General features: G+C 29.5%; 1 protein-coding gene across 2 annotated transcripts; it reads right to left on the bottom strand.

Moving 5' to 3' along the window:
• Nucleotides 1-27,832, bottom strand: LOC139097391 (uncharacterized). 2 transcript variants are annotated; one of them, XM_070649214.1, is made up of 6 exons: nt 27,787-27,832; nt 9,390-9,743; nt 8,722-8,826; nt 2,516-2,698; nt 247-1,942; nt 1-180 (listed from the first exon to the last, which is right to left on the bottom strand). In XM_070649214.1, exons 2-6 carry the CDS (start codon nt 9,716-9,718, stop codon nt 109-111), a joined length of 2,385 nt encoding a protein of 794 aa, XP_070505315.1. In that variant the 5' UTR covers nt 9,719-9,743; nt 27,787-27,832; the 3' UTR covers nt 1-108. The 2 variants fall into 2 exon arrangements, with proteins under 2 accessions (XP_070505315.1, XP_070505314.1); XM_070649213.1 differs by having other exon boundaries at nt 1-1,942.

Here is a 27,832-nt window from a genome sequence, read left to right as displayed (position 1 = left end):
TGCAGGAAAACTAAAATATTAATAATTTTAAAATATGTATAAAGTCTGCTCCTGAATATAATTGAAGCATTAATGCATGTGATAAACAAAAAAGCTTCAACGAAATATTTAATATAATCCCGATATTAAGTCAGTAACCTTAGGCCCGTTGTGAGATTGCATCCTCAAATGCTGTTGATGCTGATGGTCAAAAAAGAGTGCAGGATTAACGTTTGTATTTTTAAATTTAAAATTATTAAATGTTACATTTTGTGGCGATGAAAATTTATCAATAGAAGGCAGGAATATTTGTCTTGGTTTTACTTGTTGGTGATAGGCTATTTGCTGATCATGATTTATTGTTGTTGTTGATGTCATAACCACATCAACCATTGAATTGACACCGTAGTTTTTTGATGAACGTTGTTTCCCTAAAGCAGCCATAATATCAGGTTTTGATGAGAATTTTGTGGCTGGTGTCATTGGGTTCATGTCGGACATAAAAAATACTCCATTGAACTGTTGAGGTGGAAAAATGTCACGTTCTAACGAGTGTGCACGGTTATTTACGTGATGATATGATTGTTGTTCTTTTTCTCGTGCATCCATTATAACATTCAAGAGATGTCGATTATTGTCGTCTGTTCCTTTTTGTCTATTATTGCCATTGTAAGGTATTGTACTGACAATATCTGGATGATTTTTCTGATTGCTGTCAAGTTCATACTCATTTTCATAGATAAGTGAATGTGATTCTTCATTTTTACGCTCATCCTCATGATTATTGAGTGGTTGCTGTACATTTTGTATATAGTAATCGTAATCTGATCCTTCTACATCATGTTGCGGTCCAAGTATATGAATCAAAGACTTATTAGCTTTCTTTGATGGTGGCTGTGGTAATAAATTACTGGGTATTATCATACTGTCATATTCATTTGTTACTCCTGATGTCGCTAGTACATCCTCAGATCGTGACTTCATCAATGGCTTATGTATTCCATTTTCTATAATTTCACGTTCCGCATCATTCACAATGTTTGTCAGTTCCTCAATTACATCGTCAATTGTTGTATTTGATTCATCGTAGTCATCATTCTTTATAACCATTTTGTTATTTGCTTTATATTCCATAGGCACGGGGCTTGATGATTGTCCTGTTTCACTTGAACTGATACCTTCATCTTCATTTTCTGTGGTTGAAGGATGTGATTTTTGTCCATTTGCGAGTGTCTGTCGTGGAAGTGCTACAGGCTTTTCAAGTGTGGACGTTGTCGAATTACTCTTCTTCAATTGCATCAATTCTCGCTGTAAATCCGCACATTTTTCTTGTAATCGCCTTTCAATAGATGTAAAAACATTTTTCTCTTCTTGTAACATCTCCACTTTTCTCTCGAGAATGACCATTTTACTGCGGCATTGTTCAGCATTACGGACTTGTTTTTGAAGAACTTCAACATCAATTTTTATTGATTCCCAATGTTTAATCTCATCTTGAAGCTTTTGCAGCCATGGTGATGTCGACGAAATAAGTTTTGACATTTGAGGTGGATCAAGTCCAGCCTGATATAATTCTGCCTGCAGGTAAAGTCTTGTCTGAATTGAATCTGAACTTTCTAAAAATGTATTAATGAACTTGATTCCAACATATTGCAATTCTCCACTTCCACCACCACTGTTTAATATTCCAATCAAAAGGCGAAACCTTACTGGTTCTGCACATCGAAGTCTTAACGTTGTTAATGATTCAGATACTGCCTGATGTCCATAATACGATGCCTTAGGAACATGATCACCAAGAATATTTGGATCACATGCAGTTGTAAGTAATTGAAGGGCTAATATTCTTGCACGAATTCCTGTATTTGTAGCTGAACAAGCAAGGGGTAGTAATCCGACTGGTGTATTGCCAAGTCGTATTGAAGCATCAGTCGTGCGGGAACAACATATGCTTAAACACTGCCTGAAATAGGAAAAGAGAAAAATAAAATTAGATACAGTTTTTCTACACTTTCCGTCCTTTTTAATTAACATCATCATCATCATCACATTCATCACTATCTATCATTTGCAAGCTTTGACAAGGGAAAAGTGTTGATAGTTATTTGTAAATTGAATAAAAACTTCAATTGCATTGATGTTGACTGAGATGAAGGATAGATAAACCCAAGGGGTGATTTTTAAATTGATGCCAAAGGCATGCACATGACATGCAGTGTTTGTGATTTTTAAGATATTTCTAAAGAATGTAAACCTTTGCCTTTGTATAGATTCTTCGGTTTATATTAAGCTTGATTTTTAGGAAAAGAGATTCAAACAATTTCTAAGTATATACCTTTAGACATTGATAAAAATCTGAACAGACATCATTTAACTCAAAAATCACAGAATCAATCAAAGGAATTTAACACAGCAGCTTTCAATTTATGTGAAATTCTCCCACTGTGTCACGTGATAGCAAACGACATGACATCAAAATATAAATATGATGAAGGGATATTGTGAAATGTAAAGTTTATTTTTCTATTATACTTACAAGCATGTAAGTTCATCCAACAGTGCTCTGCGCTGATATGATTGATTATTCCGCATATCCATATTTTGTGAGTTTAGAGTACTACTTCCGGTAATTGTATTTTGGCTGAGTTGAATACCACGTAAGACTTCAAGCAATAAACTTACACCATCCATTGGATTTGCAACGAATTCTTGTACGAAGCTGATAAATATTTGCATGGAGTATCGTCGTATTCAGCAATAATTCACGTATGGCATGGAAATAGAGAAAAATATATTGAATTAGAATTTTATTTCAAATATAAATTTTGCTGTTTGGAATCGTTCATAATTGATGTCCAACATGGACGTAATGGACGTAAATTATAAACGACCCAGTTTTATTTTAAATTTAACAAGAATGTCAGAAATAATCTATAGCTCAACAAATCTTAAAAACTTTTTTAAGCTCATGCAATAACTGAAATGGAATAAAATTCATAAATCGAAACGACTGTTACATATGTATGACATTGGAAATGCAGGAGGAAAAAAACTATGACAACTTATTATGAATGAGGAAACTGCACTCAAAATTTAATCGGAAGCAACTAGAAAAATCCTCGTAACAAGCAATCATAATTTAATAACTTTAAAAGATGAACGAGTCGGGTATAATTTTTTTTTATTAAATATAGAGCGAGAATTATTGAAAGATGATGGAATGACTTTACATTACAGAGAATAAAGTAACGATGTAGCGGTATATGAAGCTAACAGTTATTAAATTATTGATTCAAATTTTTTCAATTTTCCATAAAGAATATTAAATTATAGACACGATGGGTGCACTAATGGAAAGCCAGCATTAAAAATTATATTTTTTTTTTTTATCTTATCTACCAGCTGTTGCAAATTGTGAGTATAATTGGTGAAGATAGGATACATCAAATGAATCTTTAGGCTTTATTCAAATAAAATTTATCGGTAAAAAAGTATTAATTTTGATAAGTGAAAGTAAATCCAAAATTTAAGAAGAATTTGAAGATATAAATTTCTGATTTCGAAAGATTAAAAGAAATAAAGTTTTTTAATTAATTTAAGAGCCTGTATCACATCCCGAAATCAAATAATTTAACGAGTTTTCAAAATATTTGAACAGAAGCTGTTAATAAAAGATGTTTCAATGCACGAAACTGTTGCACGTAAACGCAAATGTGTATTTAAAAGTTTAGTTCAATATGTCGCAAAGCACATATTCAACAAGTTGAGTCAATCGTTTATTTATTGGTTCTCTTCATTTAACTTTCACACACTGGTGTGATAAAATTGCATGTAATAAAAAATGTTTGTTGAAATGCAATTGAAATTTATGTTGTATCGCATTTTGTGCACATGTGAATTAAAAATTGTTATCTATGCGATTTTATCAAAGAATATTATGCAATTTAGAATAGAATTTGTAGAATTGAAAAACTATTTTGTCATCAAAGTAAAATTTTCGTAATTTAAAAGCATTCAAATTTGTTAATTTAATCAAAGAACGCTCGGAAATTAATTTGAGGCCTTCACCGTAAAGCCCTATTATAAAATCAAAAATAACATTTCTAAGTCTGTATCTAAGTTTTAAGTCTGCTGCCTCCCTTAGCGTTACATAATTTTCCGAACGACCACTCATAATTCTTAATTTGGCATTTTATGTAAATCAAAAATCTCCCAAATTAATGTAAAATGATTGAATGGCCGACGATCCATAAACATTCAAACTTTCATTCACCGATAATGACATTTTTGATGTCCATTGTTCTTAATTTATAATACTAAAAAATCTATTTGGTATGGTGTCAATCATAAATGCACAATAGCAATCCATTAAGTGAGATAATAATTGATGAATAGTCGATTATTATGTGATAACCATAAAAGAGAAAGATGTGAATATAATTCATAGGAAAAATAATGTGTTCAATAATTTGATATGGGAAACTGTTATTTTATGTGTTTTTGAGGTTTAATTGAGTATTTTTATACACTCATCGAAATGATGATACCTATAACTTTCAAATTTAAAGTAAAAATCAACAATTCACTTCTAGATCAAAAAGTCGATTCGGATTTTGTATGGAAATATTGACTTGAGCTGCTCGGACTTCGACTTCACTTTAAAATTATTTAAAAAGTTGTTAAATTAAAACTGTCGAAAGTCAAACAAACTAGTTATCAAATGACTGCATTTTATGGTTCCATTAAAAGAGGAATGTCTTCATAATTTCGTTATGTTTTTTGGAAATAACAAATAAACAAATTTAAAGTGATTTGAAGTCTTCAGCCTCATTTCCTTCGTTATATTGCACAACTTCAATCATCGTTTTCTTTTCTACCATATTTTTATAACGATATTTGCCACTACTTTAGGTAAATAAAAAGTTCGTTTTATTTCAGTTCGTAATAAAATTGTTTGTTATTGTTAAAGTAATTTTTGACGAATTTTAACGTTGTTATGAAACCCACATATTGAGCATTTTAATGCAAAAAGAAGAGAAAGCTTGTCTCAATTACAGTAGTTACAAGATTTGACAAATTTTATCAATTTAATGGATTTTACATAATCGGTAATAAAAAGGTAAAGACAACATAATTGCAACATCTTTAATGACAGACTAACCATTGTTTCGAGACTTTAAGATTGAATCGTCTAGAAGATACAATGTTTTAAATTTTATGCTTTAAAGTTGGATGAGCGCAAATTTAAAGAGAATATCCAATAAAATTGTTCGTCAGTTGCACTCGTATTTCGAAAATATCGAAATAATTTATAAGCAATACAGTTAATGATTGGAGATTATTATCAATTATCCATGTTGCATTGATACTTTAATCGGTATCAATTAAACATAGCTTTCCATGATTGTGGCTATTCGCAGCTTTGATAATAAATCCATACGATTACCAAATCGATTACATTAATTATCAATAAATTTGTGGTTTGCCTGTATTAAATGGATGAGCTTGTTGATTATCTAGGATTTGACTTTTTCAAGCATGAAGTAAATGATTTGTAAACACACATAGCCCCCAACATTTACTAAATAATTAATAATTCTATGAAAAAAGTAGGTGTAGATTTAATACTGAATTAAAATTTAATTTATGGCTGCTGCAAGTTTGTAATGAAATAATTTAATTACTTTTATTACATGTCAATAAATAAATATTTAATAAATAAAATAAATATATCCATTTCATGTAATTGAGGTCAATAGGAAGCTACATTGAAATATTCATAAAGGCTTGTTGCCATTCCGAAAATGTCTGCTCCAAAAATTTCAAACAATTTTTAAATTACAGACTAATATATCCTGTCAAATAAAGCTGCTTTATATCAAACGGAATTACAATGAACGAAGCTGTGAATGCTCATTTCCACCTTATTATTATTTACAGAATAAAGAGAAAATTAGACAACAAAGATAATAATTAAATGAGACAATTAACAAGTGGAGTAAAGCAACAGAACTCTTGAAATTTTATAAGTATTGTTGCTACTTTTAGCTTTCCACCCTACAAAGGAACTTGCATGTTCATACATACACTCTGTAATGTCGTCCAGGAGTGTAGCTAAGGGGTCATTGGAAAAACTAGTAAATGTATGTGATACATGTCTATAAATCAGAGCTCAAAGTTGATTCGGATTTTGTGTGCAGTCGAATCAACTTTTCCATATGAAATCTGAGTCGATTATTAGCTCTACTTTAAAAAGATCAAAATTGAAAGAAAAATACCGGTTGGCATCCCTTTAATAAAATTTTCAGGCTCCACCTCTGCTTGTTGACTAAGATAATACAATAACTAGAACAAGAATGTAAGCAAAAGCTAAAAGGTTGCATTTCATAAATGTAAGTAGACAGGAAAGTCAACAGAACTGTTAGTTTCGTTAATCTTTAATGAGCAAATTAAAGAGCTTATACATTTTTAAATAAGAAATTTTAGGGGTCCTCAAGATTTTTTCAAATATTTATTGAAATATAGATGATGCTCATTATTAAATTAACGATTGAAAAATTCTCATTATTGGCGATAATTTTAATAATAAATAAGCAAAAAAAACCTTTAAACACTCAATGAGATGAGATAATCAATAAATTATTCATCTAAACCCAACTCAAGCATTGCTTTAATTCGATAAAAAAAAATTATGAAAACGCAAATAGAAGAAAAAAAACTTTTCTTGTTATCGAACTTACTTACAGTAAAATTTCAAATTAAACTTGACATGACGATGAAATGTGTTTAAAATTTTCTGTTGAAAAGTTGGAAGCTAAATTGAAAATTTATAGAAGGATCTCATTGACATTCAATTACAGATTAAATTAAATTACACTTGAAATCTATAAGAAAGTTTAAATAGGAAATTAAATTGTGTTGATAATATAAATTAATATAAAACCACAGATTATACTTCTAGGTTTATTGAAAAAATCACAAATTAAAAATTTTAAATTCTGAGAATGAGATTTCTAAGTGTTTTTAAAGATTCGTGCGACCAACAGTTTAATCAGAAATTTAGCAAACATTTTCACTCTCTCACAGTCAAGTTAGTAACAAGCTGATAATCTATATGAATCCCATAGCAAGCATAATCTCTCCAGTTAATCACTTGATACTTTTCAACATTTAAATCATCATAGAAAGTGAAAAAATATCCATTTTCGTTTACTATTTCTTAAAAGCTTGTAATAATTGAATCAATTACGAATGTAAATTGAAATGCATTATTAAGATTTTACAGCATAAAAATTATGATGGAACTTGAACGAATTAAATGTTAAATGGCATGGTTAAATTTTAACGGATGATACTACACAAGAAGAAATTACTTCATTAACTTCATCTACAAGCTTTTTGATGATTTAAGTGAAAGTAAATTAATCTGACTGAAAAAAACAACTCTTATTATCGAAAAAGTAAATTACTTCATTAGCAATGCTGAATGTTAGAAAGGTCAGAATGAAAACATCAACGATTAGCGAAATAATCACGTCATATAAGTTTCCGGAATAAATTATCATTACGTGAGTGCGTAAAAATTTTGTCAAAAATAATGTGATAGAAAGTAGTTGAAGTCTGACTTGTAAATTACATAATTACTCACGAAACTGTTACTATTAAAAGCAGTGAAAAGCTTTCAGTATGTCTCTAAATATTGATTTTTGTTTCTCCATCAAAATGATGCTTTAAGATGCTGCTTTAATGTTATTCAACATTTTGTATACACTTCTTAGAAAGTCACAAAATAAAAGCCGGTGATAAGCTTGTCATTCGATTGTTAAGCACAACAGTAAACAGTTAATCAATACACCAATCAATGATAATTGAATAATGGATTTATATCGCTTCGGTCAGTTTAAAAATTAATTTGAAAATCCTGTTAAAGGATTTTATTTGATTGCAAAAATATTGTGAAAATATTGAAATTTATCAAGCATCTATAGGTGATTGTATAAATTCAGCATAAATCAAATTTAACTATGCGTAATTGAATTTCAACATTGAATTATCAACCTGCTCTAATTTACTGCAAATTAATACCTTTACATTTGTTCATTACATTTGCAATGGTGAACGAGGACAAAACATTTAATTGGGATTGATTTGGGGTAACTTGTTAATTTAAACAAAAGATTTTAACTTTAAAAAAATTTAAAAATTAGTACCAAACTTTTAATTGATTAATATTTGAATTAATGATTTTTAATACGACTCCTAATGGTATTAAACCCTAACAGGCAAAGAACATGCTTGTTCTACTTAAATATACTAGTTCAATGCTCGCGAGCATTGCTCTTAGCTTACTCTGAGGAGTGTCTATGAAACAGTAATTAGCAACGACTTTCTGACCAAAAATTCCAAATTTTTTATAAACCACGATTTTGCTTTTTATTCTTCTAAAACATCATATTAAATAGTTCAACAATTTTCATTTTTGAACGACTTCCTACATAACTCAGCAACTAGCATTGCTTCAAGATACAATAAATCACCGAGAAGTGCGTTTTTTTCCAACATCTCCAATTACAATTCATTCATCTTATATACAATCATTATTTTTGTAAAATCACTATGTTATGTCTGTAGATTTTTTTTATTGGCAGCTATTTTGCTGGAAATGAATCAGCAGGGTCAATGGAACAGTATGGACAAGTTAGACAATAAAGCAATAATGAATAATGATTTCATACAACTTACCTCTGAAATGATTGCTTCAAATCTGCCCTCAATTTCGTCAAAAGTTCCGTGATCGATACGAATTGCTTTAACGTCATTTCGGTATCAGCTGGCGCAACTGGGCTTCTGATTTTTTGTTTGTTTATGTATTTTTGTGTAGTTTACGATGAAGCATAATTTTTTATTTATTTTGTTGAAATGAAATAAAAGAGAAATGAAAAAGAGAATACGAAGAAATAAGTTCAACAAATCATCAGCAGAAAACAACTTTTCATTCCCAGTTTTTTTGGAATAGAAAAATGGTTTGAAAGAACGTTAATTCCTTATGATAAATTTGTGTGATTTAAAGTTTATTGCTTTACGTTAAGTTACATTTTTAAAGTGTCAAAACGTTTTAATGTCGCTGTGCCCTGAAGGTACACGTCGAGGCAATGGCTGAATAGCTGACCTCAGGTCATTGAGACTCTAGTTCCTCTAGTTCGGTGAAATCCAGTCTCAGACTAGATTCAAATTGACTTAAAGCGGCATCTTCAGTCATTTCTACGCCATGTACTTTCCAGGGGGACAAGATTGCATAGTCAAGATCAATTTTTCTCAAATCGCACAAAAATATCACAAAGAAATTTCTCAAAAACAGAAGGAAATGAAAAAAGCGATAAAAAATCGATATTTACGGAAATTATACTTACTTATAATCTGAAGTTTTGGACAACGGTAATGTACGAGATTTGTTATTGTGGCCATTTGTCGTATTTGATTTCAAATTTTTTGCATCATCAATTGTGTCGTAGATTGATTTATTGGCATTGCTGTTACTGCTATTATTGTTACTCCCAAATTTACTAAACTTCCTCAATGCTAATATATAATCTTCTGGGTAAAAGACGGGCGGTCGTTGATTCTCCTTCTGTTGTTGATTTGGCTGACACCATGGATCATTGCTTACACTTGTGGTCGTGATTGTTGCTGTTGTCATAGTTGAATGTTGATGTTCGGCCTGTGTAGCACTTGGTGCCATCTCATAAAAACAATAAGATAACTGACTGTTGATGAAACATAGAGCAAAAATAGGACAGAAATTGTAGTAAAATGAATGAATGAATATAGAATATACATATTTCCAATTAAATGACTATTAGACGTAGAATATGCTACATTGCATGTCACAGAAATTGAATTACTGTCAACATGGACACGATTTATGTTTGCAATTTTTTCCTTATTTTTACATTTAAATGAAAATTATGGAAGTCTAGTACGGGATTTGCAACTTTGTTCATATATGTAAATAATGAATTTTATAATCCTTAGTTTTTATAATAATTCACATAAAGTTTTATAAAACTCTTGAAATTGTTTTTTTCTCTCGAAATGTTCTAGCTATTTGAGTATTTACAAAGTTTTTTTTATTGACTTGTTGACATTTTAGTTGTTTTTACTGCAAAACTTTATGATCTTTTAATAGTTGTAGGTATTAAATGAATAAAAGATTGTTTTGGAGGGTAGAGGGAGGTGTATTAAAAAGTTGATTTTTGACATTACAAAGTAAATCCATTACTTTTCTTCCCGAACCACACAAATTTAAAACCACGAACTAATAGCTCTTTTATTAACACCAAACAGAGGTCGCCTCCATGTGGATGCCATATGGCAGTGATTATTTATTACATTTTCTTGAAATGTATGTTAAGTCTGCTTTCGAGCTACATACACAGAAAGAATATGGCAATGAAATTAGATTTCATCTAAAAATGAGAAATATTCTGTTATTATAAACATAGAAATATAAGTTGTAAATTAAAAAAAACAACAATATTTTGGTTGTTATAAAACAAATCCTTTAAATTTAAAATTCCTAGTGTAAGAGCTCAAAAATATACAAATGTTCTTCACTTCTAATCTGGTATTTTAATGCAAACATTCGCAAAAATGTTGTCATAATGTACAAAAGTCTTATCATTCAGTACTGTTTAGAAAGAGAACATTTTTGAGGAATTAAAAGTCCCTCGTGCAGAAATACGAGCAATACGAGAAAAAAGCAAAGTTCGTTAAAAACATTTTTTTTTTCAACAATTTGACACTTGTCAGCAAAAAAGGGAAAAAAATCTGTTTTACCTCTTTCTAACGAGAATAAGGAATGTGTCAATTTATTTTGATTAGTTCAAATTCAACAGTAAAAAGGTGTTCTATTTTTAATGAATTTTCGCTGTAAATTTGAGTTTGATGAAGGATATGATTTTCATTAAAATGGAAATGGTTCTACTCCGAACAATATTTCGCCAAAGCTCTTTTATTAACACCAAACGGAAGCTTCTAAGTTTGGCAGCCAATTGGATTTTACAGCTTTGCGGCGGAACTTTCTTCATATGTGTCGCTCGGGTCCTTAATGACAAAACTTGAAACAATCTAAATAATTTACGAATTCTTTAGATTTTTATGTATTTGACATAAATTGACGTTGTAGTCAAGTTCATTAACATGAATTATGAAATCATAATGATGAGAAGTCAGCATGACTTTTAATGCATGATAAAATCGTTAACGCTTTTTAACACCTTCATAAAAGAAATTAAACCCGAAACCAATACAGCAAAGCTCATAATAATTAAAATGTAATAAATTCTCATTAATTAATTACTTTTAATTGGCATTTAAATTTTCATATGGAAAAAATTTTCTTGACAACATAAAAAAATCATAAAACAGTTTCATCAATTTTAGCCCCAACCATCATTAAAGGAACTCTCATTATTTGCTAAAAAATTAATATTTTATTACAGCGAGAAAATGATTTTTCTCTCCATCACCCGGGAAAATGTAATAAAGAAAAGAAAAAAAAACCAAGCCTCAACGATAATGATGCTGATAATAAAAAAGCCATGACTCATGAGTTCAACAAATAAGCGAGAATAATGCAAACAAAACACAAAAGCATCGATAATGGCGGTAGGTTTGTAGAAAATTGGAAATTTATAAAAGGTTTTTGTTTTCTCGTGAGAATTGCTGCTATGGATTTTTGACATGGGATGAGTAATAAATGGACATTTATTTGTGATTTTGTCACGAGTCTATTGAAATGAGCTTACACAGGACCACACAAACAAAAATATTAACATAAATTTGATAAAATAATATTTGTGATAATATACAGTTGGTGAGCCAGTATAGCACATTTTAGAGATGCTTAGTAAAGATAAAGGGAAATCATATAATCATGCAATTGTACTTAGATGTCATTTAATTGCATTTGGATTTATAACAATTGATTTTAAAATGCAAATTTAATAAAACGCCTGAATCACTTTTCACAACTCACGCAATCATTCGCAAACAAAAAAAAGTTTAACATTAAAAACATCCGAGCAATTTAAACGAGAAAACAAAAAACAAAAAAAAAGAGAAGAAAATATTTAAATTTAATTTATCCACTGTTGAAAATTGTAGTGCATTAGATATAACGTGCATTTTTTTCTTCATTTCCTACGGGTTTTTCATGATAAATATTTTATGTGATTTTTCACTTGCATTATTTTCACTTTCCTACTGAATTGCTGTTGTGATTTGCACTTTCTGCTTGATTACATGTATGAGAAATAACGGATGTGATTGAACAATCGACAATTTAAGGGAGAAAATTGAAATAGCAATTAAACTTCCGATATTGACGTAAAAGATCATTGTATTTGGGAAAAATGTTTCAATAAAATTCAAGGTTTAGACACGAGTATTTAAAAATTTATTTCACATAGATCGAATGAAGATGTTTTTCAGTTGTGATGTGGATGAAAAAAGCACTGATATGTAACTTTTAATGTTCCACCAAAGCTCTTTTGTCAATACCAAATGGACTCATTTTTGTCACCCCGGAACAACTTTCCAAAATGTAATTTTAGCTAGCTGAGACCTCTCGTTCCTTAAAATATATATTAAGTTATAATCTTCACATTTATAAATATTGAAAATGCAGCAACAATTTTCCTTAATAAACAGAAATCACCTTACAAAAATATTTAATCTACAAAAGATATATTTGGAAAACCTTCTCCAATGTAGGTGTGAATTATTTACAAACCTACACAATTAAAGTATAAAAACTTTAGATCTTTCAAGCTGTGTTCTATCGGAAAATCTTCCGTATAATTTTCTTTTCGCATTGGCTCATGAATTTCAAATCAAGTCGAATTGATAATGAAGGAGCAAGAATAAATAGATTATCGATTTAATATCGAATGGGTAAGTACCTAGATGGACAGAATAATAAAGTAGTAAAACGTATTCATCACAAGCGTTTAGAAAAGACAGTAAATTGTGAAAATATTTTTTTTACTTAATGCTTCACTTTGGAAAACTATTGAACCTGAGAGCTGCTGTAAGCACATATTCTAAATGTAGGAAAACGATAAACAAATTTTCTCTCTGTCATCTTTTAAAATTGCTTTAAACAAAATATAAATGGAATCTGTCACAGGATTGTCTCTTAATGCAAATTTCACTCATGAGGAAAATAGAATGAAAGGTGGAAGTTTTTCGCATGAAAGCTATTCTATTATTAAAGACAAGTACAGGAACACACATGAAATGTAAATTTCGTACATTTAAGTGTAAATACCATAGAGTTTGGCAAGCAACTGAAAGTTCTATGTTAAGTACTCAAGAACAAAAGACTTGTAATATTGGATTTAATCAGTATTTTATCACTTAAGTAATTCAATCAATTCAATCTTTCTGAACATGCCTTGAACCAACCATGAACCTTATCCTATATGCAGTATCGATCAAGGCTTACCACTTAGGTGTGTCGCGGGATAACCAAAATTTGGACTACGTTATTATAATCTAAATACATTTGGTTTGAGCTTATATACAGTAGAGGGTGTAAAAACGAGCTTCAATTGAATAAACTGAATTAAAAATACAGAGAAAATTCAATTTAGTGTAATTTGATTCAATTTTGATAAATCTTTTAACCTATCATTTGTGCTGTTAAATTGACATGGTGTCATTAATGTAAATGGATGTAAATGTAGATTTATTGATTCTAAGAAAATTGAATAAATCATTTTATGTATTTTCAATATTTTTCAATCATTGTCAAATGTTAACTGACTAATAATGCAATAACCTATCATAAATCACTAAAAACTATTTAAAATACCTAGAATTGTTAAAATTCCTTTTTTATTGAAAATTGCACATTCATAAAAATCACTCGAATTCAATAAAATATTTAAAAATCAAACTTATTTGATAATTGAACGAAAAGTTTCTCCGCATGTAAAATTTGCAAATGTTAAAAGTTTTCCGTACAATTGGTAAAAAGTTTCGAATTTCATTGTTAAGTAAAATAATTTTTTTATTCCAAAAGGCAGAATTGACATTATAGAGATGAGAACATTTTTTGTTTCCAGTTCAAGTTTATTTCAGATATTGAAAAAATAAATGTTTTTTCAGTTGATCTAAAAGTTTGATTTTCCCTGATAGCAATAAGTTTCGATTCAATGACAAAAATTTGTTTCGATAACTGTGAAATGAATAAATTAATCTTGCGTGAAACGTCCTTCTGTGAATGCAATTCCACTGGGGAGTATTTAGTCAATAAACTACAATTCATAGATACTGATGAACCTTAATGTCATTTGTGATTTTAGACCAGAATTCTTTCAAAGAAATTTGTTCCATTTCGTATCGTTTTAAAATTGATAAAGTTCACAAACGGATTATATAAAAACATCAAGAAAGGTTAAAATATTTAAGAACTTTCAAATAACATTTAAAGAGAAAGGTCGACCGAAAAGAAGCAAAAAAGAATTAAAGAACTTCCAAAAAATATTTTCACTCTTTAAAAACAACTCAACCGAAAAGTGCGTGTAGATAAAAATCTTTGTATTGAATTCTATACTTTTGAAATGTAATCAATCAAATCAATTTTAATTTCCGATTCAGTTGTCAACAATTTACCTTTTTTTATCTATCATGTCTGTTTTTACCTTCCTTGCTGTTATAAGTATCGAGAAATTTTTCCTTTTCATTTTATTTAAATTGTCCAAATAAATACCATTGAGCAAGTTACGACAAACGTTCTTTTGCTTTCTGTTTAATTCCCATCTTTTTCCTTTATCCTACTTCTTGTCTTTGATGACTTCCTTTCAGAGTGCTGCACACTCAGAGAAATCTTTAGGGAGTTCTTATTGGAATTTCGTTTTATTTATTTTGGGGAGTATATAAGGAAGATGGGAGGGAAGGGTCAACCCTCGTTTTGGAAAAAAATCTTTTAAAACCCCCTAGAATTTTGCGATCTATTGCAATACGCCCTTCCATGCATGTAAATTTGAAAAATCAATCATGAATTGGGATATAGGATTTCGAACATAAGGACACAATTTTACTGCCTTAAATGTTAATCTCAAGCTAACTGCTATCGCAAAATAAGTTGTTTAATCTGATTTGATGGATTTATCTTAATATCCGGACGTCTTTGCAACTACGTAGGCGTAAAAGGGTCAAAAATGATCAATTTTAGCGTTTCAAAATATCTGAACTGTAAGTAAGTCAATAAAGTATTCCTTCCATTAAAAGTAGAAAAAATATTTTGAGTGCTTGGTCTTCAACTTATTTTTTTTAAATTACAGGATGACACATCCACACACGTAGATAACATTGAAAAGGAAGAGAAAGAAAAATGTCAAAGCACAAATCGAATAAAAGAATTAGAAAATGGATATTTCGACCTCGAATGCTTTCCAAAGCAGCCTTTATAAAATTTATGTGTCTTTTCCTTCAGGCCGTGCTACATTTGACACAAGAAATATGACACACGCACAAAATTTCCCCGTTTACTTTTTTATAGATATAAAAAAATATAACATTAAGTCGGCAGAGATTCCATTACAGATCATAATGTAATTTAATTTCATCTGACACATTTTTGTTCTGAATTTTTTTTTGTTTTCTTATTTTCGTTTGTCAACGAAGAACAAGGGTAATGAATGGCTCTTGACTATTCGGAGGAAAACTTCAGTGTCGGTTAAGATGAAAAGTAAATTCTTGAAATGGAGAAAGCGGAGATTTAGAGGAAAAAGTTCTTAATGTAATTAATCATAATCTAAATGATTTCATTTGTGGACATCGCATTTTCCATTTATTCATTTACTTTTCCATGATAATATTTTAACAACAAATATCATTGCGCTTTTCATTTTCCTTTTTGTCAAGCTAATGCTTTTGTGTTTCTCTACACAAATGGGACATAAAATTCTATTTGTATTTTGTTATGCAAATATAATAGGATTGTTGATGATTATGCAATTTAGGTATCATTAATCAGTTATTATACGTTTAGTAAGCGACTATAGAAATTATAATAATAGTGTATATTATGAAATCGTTAATAATTATCAATAATGATGTGGATCATATTTAAATTGACATATTTAGAGTCGGAAATTAAGAATTAAATATTTGATTGAAATCTAAAATACAATGAAGACTTAATTTAATTGATAATTATGGCTATGGTTCGTCCAAAATTGAAGACCTGTAGCTTTTGACGAACTATACGGTGCAGCCGAAAACTGTAGACCTGCACATCTATAATGCAAGAAAGTAGACCTGCAGTTCTTGACCGAGCTCTATTTATTTCGTTTTACAATTTAAACCTTAAGTTGGGAATCAGATATTAAGTGCTGTAAATTAATGGACCAGATCCATGCATCTATAGATATTCAAAAAGAACTTGACTGTAAAATATTATAGAATTGGCATTTATTTAGTCCTATAACATGATATTTAGTCAATTAAGTCAAAAGAAAAAACTCATGAAAATGGACATTTCAAAAATTTTATCTTACGTCTTACCATCCATCAAAATTTATTTTCATGGGAATTCTGAAAGGTAAAATGAAAAATATTTTTCTTATTTTTAGAAAAATTTCACATTTTTCTTATAGCAATTTGGTTTATGAAATATCATAGCAATTTTCTCGTTTTTCTTTTCCTCCATCTAATATTCATTTAGTTCCATCCATTTGCAAGAAACAGTAGAAATGAGCAAAAAAAGGAAAATAAGAAAATTTTCACTAACTGGATAAATATTATACAATCAGCATTATTTTTTTTTGGGCATCTCTACATGCGTATGGTACGGTATGAAAATAATATTTATGTTGGGAACGAAATCTTATGTTTGCTCCTCGATTTTTCATCCACTATATTCTATGTTCTAACTGCTGAGAAAAAGGATAGAAAATTTTCTTATTAGGACCTTCTTTACCTCTAGGAAATACATTTATATTAGATGAGAAACAACTGTTTTGGTATTTTACTAGTTGTGTTAAATATGGCTTGGGTAGTCAAAACAAGTATAAAGTTACGTGGATATATTTCTATCAATTTATAGTTGTTTTCAAAAAAGCTCTCAAAAAGCTTTTAAATAATTTTGGTCTTTAATTTACACAAACATAATATTTTGACAACTTTAAGTATTCATTTTCTACTCTTGTCTCTTCTATCCGTATCTTTCCTCTTTCTAATTCCACCTTCATCTAATCATGTTCGAAATAGTTAGCTAAATAGGAAAATCCGAATGAAAAACAAGAAAGGGTCTTTCTCGAACACGAAGATGCTTACTCTACATTCAATTCATAAATAAATATCTCAATTTTCACTTTATCACAATATTCAATTTATTTTCTTTTTGCCTTTTTGGTCTATACCTTTTGGATTTTTCTATTATTTTCTTATTTAATTTTGGGTGAAAATTTGGATATAATAGGGTAAGGCGTATACTATGTATCAGAAGCTTTTTGGATTTAATTTTTGACACAGATCTTAAAGAAACATTAGATGTTCAGACTTAGGAGATTCAAATAAGCGTGTTTGAAATTCCTTTAATAGGTAGCACGGGCTTTTGTCCGAGCGACACAATTGAAAAAAGCTCCTTAAGACACTGCTAAAGCTCTTTTATTAACATCAAATAGACGCCGTCCTCGTAAAGCATATTGCTACCAATAGGAAGTGGATGTCATTTAAAGTTAATAAATTCTGTAGCAAAACCTTCTTCATTGGTGTCGCTCGGTTTTAAACCTCAAATCGGAAGTAAAAGTGTCAAATTCTGTGTGAGTGTAAGTCAAACAATCCACAACAATTTTTCGTGTAAAAATAATAAATATGTATATAAACTTTTAATCGAAATATAAAAAAATATAACAACAGGAAAAGAACGAGAAATATTTATGACTATGGACCTGTCGTGTTACCTTTCCATTCTTTTTTTAGTCAATGTAAATGTAAAAGAGACGATGAATTTGAATAATGCAATAAATTACATTTTCTACTCGTCTTATTCGAATAAGTTTATTTCTATATTTTAGAAAAAAATAGCATCGTTTTTCACCGTCGTCCATCAAAACAGAAAGAAAAATTCTCACTTTTCATTTCTTATATTTTCCCTTGATTCATTCCTTTATGCATGAACTTTTAAAAGACTGGATGTAATTGTACTGTACAAAGAAAACGTCAAAATTCATATTCGAGCATCTTGTACAGTCTCCAAACAAGATATGAAAAATTTCTTCTAGTTTTCTATTTACAAAGTTATCTGTTAGAATAAGACTCGTGGTGACATTCAAGAATAATTTGAGTTTTTTCTTTGTAAATGTTAGGTGTGTGCGAATAGAGGGGTGAAATATTTTGAAGTATACACTTGGCATACACTTAATAAAATTACAAGAACATTGCGTGGGATTCCTTAATATAATTTATTATTATTTTATGAATGATATAAAATCTTGCGAAGGGTGAACTGATTTATAGCGCTTTTTGAATTACTTTTAATCAATCTGTGAAAGACTATTATTTGAATTTTATATTGATTGAAAAAATTACAGTTTTAGCACTTGATTGATGCTTCTTAATTTCTTAGGTATTTTAGATTAATTAATTCACAAAAATAAATTTCGTTAATTTCCCACCATTCTCATTAAGAGTAAAAAATGATCAAATGCTCTACTTTTATCCCAATCATTACAATGGTCTATGCTTCCACGTGATTCTCATTAATTCTCAAGTATTCTTGAACTATTCGCTATTATCATCTATCATTTTCATTACTATCAATTAATTTTCGATTATCCTCATAGTTATATACGAAAAGGTTCAGTAATCTTGGCTTATTCCTTCAAGTTCAGTGAAAAACTAATTTCAGCTGATATACGAGAATTCTTGTCTCAACATTCTATTATTGTCTTACTCACTATCATCTTTCATTTAAATTGCTCATTTACAACGAAAGAATCTGGAGATAAATTTACGCTTATGAAATGCTTGCATTGTATTATTGTCACTCATTCATCATTTTTACATCCAACTAATGTCGTTATGCATTAAAGATGTACATCTTAAGATATCCTTATGCTTTTCCCTTCGTTTAGTTCCAACACTTATAAAGTATTATGTTTAAAACACTGGTTTAATTTTACACTTAAAGTGGTGGAAATGATTTTATGATTTATCCAGCAAACTTCAATATTGAAACCGACAACAATTTCTTCAATTAATCCCTTCACACAATCATAATCACATTTTTCTCAAGATATAAAATCCAATTAATCTTGACACAACGACGGTCACATCGTGTCATAGATAGTGCAATTCCGATGCAATTTAAAATTATATGAGATCTCGGATAAGAAGTGTCACTTAACAATATCTATTATGACAGCACAATGTAGTCTTTTTTTAAAGAAAATGCATTCAGACTTTGTAACTGTTTTTTTAATTACAGAGCGACCGTGAAATTAAGTGAAGTAGACAACAATAAAAGAGAATAAATTTAAAATAATTTGATCCAGTTTGTGACAGATTGTGGAATTAATTCAATTTGAGATTTTAAATTTTCTGGTTTACGAAATTATGATCAATTTTTAAGAAATTTACTTTTCATTTATTTAAAGTTAAATTTGGCACTTGAGACCATTCTTAGATGCTTTTATGATATTTTAAACGGTTCTCTATAAAATATGCAAAAGTGGAAGTTGAAGTGATTCCAGAATTTGAACGTGACATACAAACAGATTCAAACAAGTCCAATAAAAGCTACTCAAACTCTGTTCTACCTCCCCTAAAGTTTGACGTTAAACATTTGTAAAAGATCTTTTAAATATTTTGATCACCAATTGCAAAGTTTCATGTCTTAATTTAAAAAGTTCAACATTCGTTTTGGCTCACTCAGATTCGACATTTTCATGTCACGTCTTACGCTGTGACCTCTTTTGGAAAATTTATCGCATCGTTTTTCTGAATAACATTAAAAGCATTGAACTGACCTAGAGAAAAAATAAGTTAAGCAAGTCCACTGTACTTCTGTTCAATTGTATGGAAATGAAATATGTGTGAGAAAATTTTCTTTTTCTTACATTTGAGTGATTATGAAATTGCATTGAATTAAATTGAAGATGCTATTGCATGACTTTGTAACACACTGTGATTGTTTATCAATGAGATCCGACTAACTGCTAAGCAGCTTTGATTCTTCGATTCCCACTAGAATGGAAATGAAATGGGAATTCGACTTCATGTGTAGCACACTCAACAGGATGGAAAAAAGTGCAATTGTGTCAGTGCTAATGGAGTGTGATAAGAAGTAAGAAAAAAAATTCATTTTTTCACTCGTTAAATTTCTATTACTTGCTTTTCATTCTGTCATCTTTTTACTGATACCAGATGTGAACATATTTTTCTTTTTTCAAAAAGTTCTTATTCTGTTCTTCCTTTTTTCTATCACTTTAAGTTTTTTTATTCGCACCCTCTTCTTGTTTGCAAACCAGACGGGAAGTTTTACTGAATTTGAATCCTTTTAACCCGAAAATTCAGGAATATTAAATTTTTATAAGTTTATATAAGAAATATTTTATGCCAAAATTCAAAGTCAATCAAACTTCACAAAAGAAAAATCCTCGCACCCACTGGAGAATTCGATTTTACCATCTTTCATTTTATTTTATTTCCTTTTTCTTTTCTTCTTGGAAAGCTTTCAAGAAAGTTTTAAAGTGCAATATTTTCACTTACTTTTGCTGTTTTACTTATTCTTTGCTTTTTCAGTTATTAAACTTTTCATTTTTCTTGATAAACTTTTCTCTTTCCTTTTTTATTTGAAGATTTTTTTTTCTTTCCATTTCAGTAAACAATTTTGTGCTTGTTGAAACAGATCTTAAAGGTTTTTCTTTAGGTTACGTATCTGGTAAATTTCTTCTTTTGGTAATAAATTTTATGTGAAATAATTTAAGCTTGTAAGAAGAATTCGGGTCATCTTACTGTCTTGGATGGATTTTATGATAATTCCTTGTGTGACTCTATTTAATCAGATTTATACAATTTTAAGATTTATTGTATGAACTGTTAAGTATGAAAGGGTATGAACTCAGAGGATGCATATAACAGATTACTAGACCCTCGATCTAACATACTTAGCATGTCACTTAGCATCTGACCCATTCTTCCCCTAAATGAGGTTAAACAAATGAAAACTTGAATGTATGTTTATTGACAATCCATTTCAATGCAAGTAAAATTTTAGCATATTTTGAACTTTTCAAGAAATTCATAAATGCTCATCTATTATTCTCAAGATAGAGATGTTTGGTGTTCAGCCACATCAACAGAAAATAAACATATACTAAAAATTTCAAGCAATAAACTAAATGAGATGTAAAATTTAGGAAAGATATGTGATTATGGTAATCAAATGAGTTTTATGACACTTTAACCTAAAAGAGCAAACACTTAGGAACTTTAATAGTTATGAATAAGAAATCATTAAGGTCACTGATCCGATTTCATTCTGGAGAATTTTGACTTCTTTATGACTTTTGGGATTAATCTTTGTAAACAAAGGATTGAAGTTTATGCATATTTGATATAATTCTTGGAAGTCTTAAATCCTAAATAGCACAAATTGGTTAAACGATTCAAAATTCTGGCACCAGACCGATGTGACACTGACATGGTGTTTTTCGGGGAAGTTCACTTTTGGTTATGAACCGACAATTATTCAATTTAATCATGAAACTTTTTGACGCAATTTATTTTCACATTTCAGTTTGCCCATTAATTCAACAAGTGTCATTAATATATTCCAAACTTGTAAAAGTTTCTCTAATCATCAAAAATGTCTAATACTCGAATTAGTAATACAATCATATGCATTACGACATCGTGTCCAATAAGCTCATTATCTCTAACACCAATCATTCGATATTGCGAACTCAAATGCTTAACTTTCAATTTTTAACATCTTTTGACAATCAAGTACTTTACAGTAATTGAAATATCAATCGACACTTTAAGTTCACTTCTGAATAAATTGCCAAAATTTCATCGCACAAAAGAGAAGAGAATCAAAACGGTATACATAAGAAAAAAGTTTATTGAATTTGCGATTTTGAAAAGCATGAAATAATTTTAAGTACATCTTTTAATATCCATTAATGGGAAATACAAGCAGAGGCATTTGAATTCGAGAGAAAAGTAAAAAGAAAAAATTCAATGAGAGAAAAGGAAATCAATGAATATTTATTATGAAATTTATTCGAAGAATAAGAAGAAATGGAAATGTCTGAAAAAAAAATTATGGGAAATGATTTGATAAAGAAATTACTTAGAAAAAGCGGTCGAGATACATACTTATTTTATTTCTATGATTTATATTCTTGGTCAAGACGCCATTTCAGATTTTCAGTGTTTTATATAAGATGCTATTGGTTGCTTCACTTTGTCTATCTGTCGGTATTCTATGGTGTAATTCTGAAGAGTACAAAATGGTTAATCGATCAAAAATCAAGCTCCAGGAAGGCATGGCTATAACTTTGTGCTTGAGACAATTTAAATCCGATAACATGTCGGAGTCACGATAGACTGGTGTCAAATTTTAGATCAATTAGACGACTTGAGCTATTCAGGGATAATTCTTCCAATTCAACATATCAAATACGGTTTTCAACTTAAAATATGTAAACTAGGAACTAGAACGTCGCTTGATCTATTCGATCGAGTATTTCTTCTGCTTCAAAAATTCAAATGATTAAATGAAATTACGAAAGTTTGAGCATAGCTATCATTATCTTGCAGCCTGAGCAATCACAAATTAAAGCAAAGTGCTTGTATATATAGCAACTTGTCACACAATAGCTACAAAATTTCTTCATAAAAAAGTTACAAAGCAAAATTTTCACCTTTAAAAAAATATTCAATAATCCATACTTTCCATATTTTTGTCATAAAATGAGAATGAAGCAAAAAACTGAAATAATCGGATTTTGCTTGATTCTTCATGGTTATAAAAAGATACATTTTCTTTCTCACTCACTCAGTGTATTTATAAGCTCACTCACTCATTCTATGTCATACACATAAGTAGATGTGATAAAAATACATATAAATACACATTCGTTGTGCCATGATATAAAAGGATGCTCTATGGAGGTACTCAATAATTTTCTTTTCATGTTCATCAAAATGGAAATACAAAATTTTTTTTCTCTCAGATGTGACAGAAATTTTATCAGAATAAGGTTATGGAATTCAACGATGAATTAGGTTTTCATGTTATCAATAGCATTACTGACATGAGTAATCTTTAACTCTTACTTTTTTTTCAAATCTGTATTTTGATGGTGACAGCATATCCATTATTTTTCAATAACGCCCACAATTCGAAATTATTTCAACCTGTCAACAATCTGATAAAATTCAACTTAAGGATTTTTCTGTCTACGACAAGAAAGTAAAGGGGAGAAAAAGAGTGAGAAAGACAAAAACAGCCCCAATGGATAAATTTTTGTAGGTGAGCCATAAATGACATAAAACTTTATTTTTTTTTCTTCTTGTTGAGTACGTAAGTGAGCAAGTAAAAGTGACTAAGTGAGCAAACAATATAAGATAAGAAGAAGAACTTTGAATATGAACTTAAATATTTGATGACAAGAAGAATCACCTAAATCTTTCTATCACTATCTGTCTACCTGTTAAAAAATTTATTCATACAAAATGCACATTCAGCATTTTTGGATCATGGAAGCGTAGAGATTATATATCTGACTTATTTTACATTATTTTTTCAAGCGAAGGTCAAAAAAAGGTAATTGATTTTTTTTTTGAAGACTGCAGAGCATTGTGCGTCCATTTTCCTCATTCTGATTTATTTATCACATGAAATTTAACCTAAGATAAGGCAAATTTTAGAGAATGAAAAGCAGGATATGAATTTTTATTGTCATACATATAAAGTGAGGAGAACTTACATTTTTTGGTATTCAATAATGCTGGTGAGATGTACATATGAATGAATGAAGGCATGCATAAAAATTTCTATCGGGGCTTATAAAGATATGAGAATGAAAAGGTATGAAACCATAAAGAACATTGGGAAAAGGTAAAAAATTTTGGTCGATAAGAAATTTAAATCTTTTTACCCAATTTATGATTCGTTTTTAAGGCCACTTCTTAAATCTTTTTTTATCACCATGCTATATGCTTTAAATTCTTGATCCCAGTTTAGATATCTTTCAGTATTCATGTCAGGAAAACTTTAAAAATATTGAATGGCCATTCATTATTCCATTGATAAAAGAAGGACATAAGAGTTAATCAAGTGTAAAATGACTAGAATCAAATCGTTTCAACCCTATTGTATCGATAGCTGATCGTCATTTGTGAACGACTCCTTCTAGAATCCTTTCAGATTAAGTGTCGCATAAGGCAGTCATATTTGTCTTCGCTTGAGACTTACATAATGAAGATGTGCATAAAGATGTTTATTACACGAGTACTTAGGCTTGATGAAATGTCAAACGTAAATGAAAAAAGGCATAACCATACAAATGAATGAACAAGAGTCATCCATTAAGCACGATAATAAAACGAAAGAAGATGTCAAGTTTATCATGTATGGTATGTGACATAAGTGAACGAATATAAAGGTATAATCAAAAAAATGCTTTATTATATGTTAAATTTCGCAATATTACAAAAAATACAACTGAAATGTAGGATTGATATTTACATCTCATTGAATATGCATGTTACATGCAAAACCAACATATGTCGATAACAATTACATGAAAGTTCAAAAATTGTAGGTTTTTTATTCTATGAAAATGAGAACAAAATTGTTTATGAACTGTGTGTATCGCGTAACAAGCCATAGTTTCAGTAATGCTAATTTTAATACCTTATTTCATTTATTTTCAAATTTAATAAGGTTGATATGATCACTTACATAAATGGCATTATAGATTTCAATCTATCTTTATCATCAAAGTCAAAAAATTGTACATTTGGTAATGTCGGCTTATAACTAATCAGCATGACTTTTATATTGTTTGCAACATTTCACATATTTTAAATCATATCTTCAAAAATCATACGAGGAAAGTGTGTGAATCTCAAATTTATTTATCAATAATCACATGAAATGAATGATGAGTACATTAAAGTACATTAGTTGATGTATGATTATAAATCACAAAATTGAAATTTCTCACAGTTTTGCATGATTAATATCAATATACAGAATAATAAAACTAATAACCATGTGGCGACTATGTTGGAGTCTATGTGAATAAAGAAAGAAAGAAGAGGTTTTTACACTCAATTCAGCTCTTCCGCTCTTATACCTTGTGTAACATGTGCAAAAGTAAACAAATACATGGAAACTTTAAGGCATTTTATTATCTTCCTTAACGACCCGTTTGAGTTGTATTCTTGCCAAAGGACAATTTTTCCTTAATGCTTCAACATACATTTTTCACTAAATTCCAACTTCTTTTTTCATTTAAACACCATAATATGATAAATAAGTAGTGATAAAGCAATAAAAGTGAATGAGGAGGAGGATATTTTTATCCTTTTATGTTAACGAGGGTGTGTAACGGTCGAGAGTGTGAATGTTTTGTGGCTAAAAAGGGAATCAAAACGGCAAAATTGCGGAAAATGGATTTTTAAGCTTTGAAGCTTTCTAAACCTTTTCTGGATGTAATAATTTCCTTTTTTAAAAATATTTAATTTTCCTGATTAATGTGCGATTTTGTTGGCTTCTTTTCCATTTTGGAAAAGGCGTCGGTAACAGACCTTTCATAGCTTACATCTTACGCCTCTTTCCTTACAGATTTACGATGTCTTGATCCGATGCATGCCTCCTATCAACTAATAGGTGGTCAATCTGCGAGCTACTTTTGCCTCGAGACAGCCACGTTTCACTGATTCTTAATGGCTTTTTTCCAATTTTTGAAGATTTTCATCAAAATAAAAGATCTCATTGCCATACTTATTTGATGATAGACAAAATACAAATAAAATTCCTAAGAAATCATATTAACGAACATAATAATTTATTTCTCCAATATCCATCGCCATTATTTTAAGTATCACAAAACAATTTGTTTTTCTTTAATGGGCTTTGTATCAATAGACACATATAACGCAACAAAAATAAAAGTAAATGGTTACGTGAGTGCGAACGATTATTGATTTCCTTAATTGGCATCGCAAACGATTTTTTGAGACTATAATAAGGTAAATTAATGCGATAATAGATTGATTGATTTGTATTTTAAAAGCCATGTAATTGTTGTTTTCGATGATAATTTTGAGATGCATTTAGATTTAAATTTCGAAATTCGTAACATATTTTACCTCAAAACATTTTTAAATCCCTAGCGACACAAATGATGAAGCCATGTGGCCACCAAACGGAGGTGGCTTCCATTTGGTATTGATGAAGTTTGACGGAGCCTCTAGAACTCCTTGGCAGAATCTTCTTCATTTGTGTCTGATGATCTTTATTAAAGTAAAGTTTAATATCCTCAAATTAAAGTAAACAAATAGATCATAACTTAAACTCAGAATTAATTCTACTATATAATCCAATTACTTTATTGTATAAAATAATCATCCTCATATCAAACATCATCTCCAGAATAGCTTATACCCAGTTTATACTTACAAATAGTATCAATTAATGGAATTTTGGAAGTTACGAAATTTTACAGAAAATTAATTGAATTGTCTGCTTAATGATGTACATATGGTTCTATAATGTGCTGTATGTGAAAATTAATGATGATTTCACATTAGCTTATGCGGTTGTTTAATACGTTCTATAATTAATAAGGATAATTAAAACATCACAGGTGAATGTTACTGAAATATTTAACATTTTAGACCCCATTTTCTTGTAGTCGGCTGCAAATTCTAAGTTACCAACTTCACCATGAACAGCACATATTCATATTATTAAGTGGTCAGCGGTCACTCTGGTAGACACAAAAAAATGTTCAGAGTTTATAAAATTGTGATACTTTAACCATTATCATCATCAACATCAAATACACACGACACAATTCATCCCACAAATGGTTGTGAAAAAATATTTCTGTACAATATTAGGCACACATTCCAAGCCCTATTACAAGCTAAATGTCTATTAATCATATATCATAAATCAATATTTTAATGATATATTGCGTAAAAAATTTCCGCTTTTTCATTCTTTAATGTTATATTGTGAGCAAAGACATACGGAAAGCTATATTTTTATGAGTATGCTTCCAAAAGGAAATGACATTAAATTTCCTATGGGAATTTGCATAACTCAGCACTACTGATATCGTTTGACTTGCCAAATAGGGATGAGAAGGAATGAAACTTTTCTTTTTTGCTTTATGCGAAGCTATAAAAATGATTTAATTCAAATGTTTAGCTTTATTGAAAAGATCTATGCAGTATATTTCATGTCGTTTATTTTGTACAAGTCATGACTTTATATCACGTATGTTGAAAAAGCTTCATTTACTGAGCAATTAATGCTTTGAAATCAAATTTGTTGAATTTCATCATGATTGTTATTTTTAGATTTTTTTATTGGAAGCTTTCATGTTCTGTTATTTTGTTATCATAACCTTAGATTCATTTAATAGATTTCTAGTTAAGTCAATCGAAATATAAATAAGACTTGTCAATTAAGGACAAATTAAGAATTTATATAAAATGACAATCGAAAAGTCAGTCTACATTATTTCACTAATAATAGCTTACGTTAGGTAATCCTTAGTATTTGAATCCTATTTACTTCCTTTCATAG

This window comes from Chironomus tepperi, unplaced genomic scaffold (assembly GCF_022539635.2).
Source record: "Chironomus tepperi strain 1889 unplaced genomic scaffold, CSIRO-AGI_Ctep_v1 contig_421, whole genome shotgun sequence".
Lineage (NCBI taxonomy): Eukaryota > Metazoa > Arthropoda > Insecta > Diptera > Chironomidae > Chironomus > Chironomus tepperi.
Note: the sequence above shows the minus strand (reverse complement) of the source record. Positions and strands in the feature narration are given on the sequence as shown.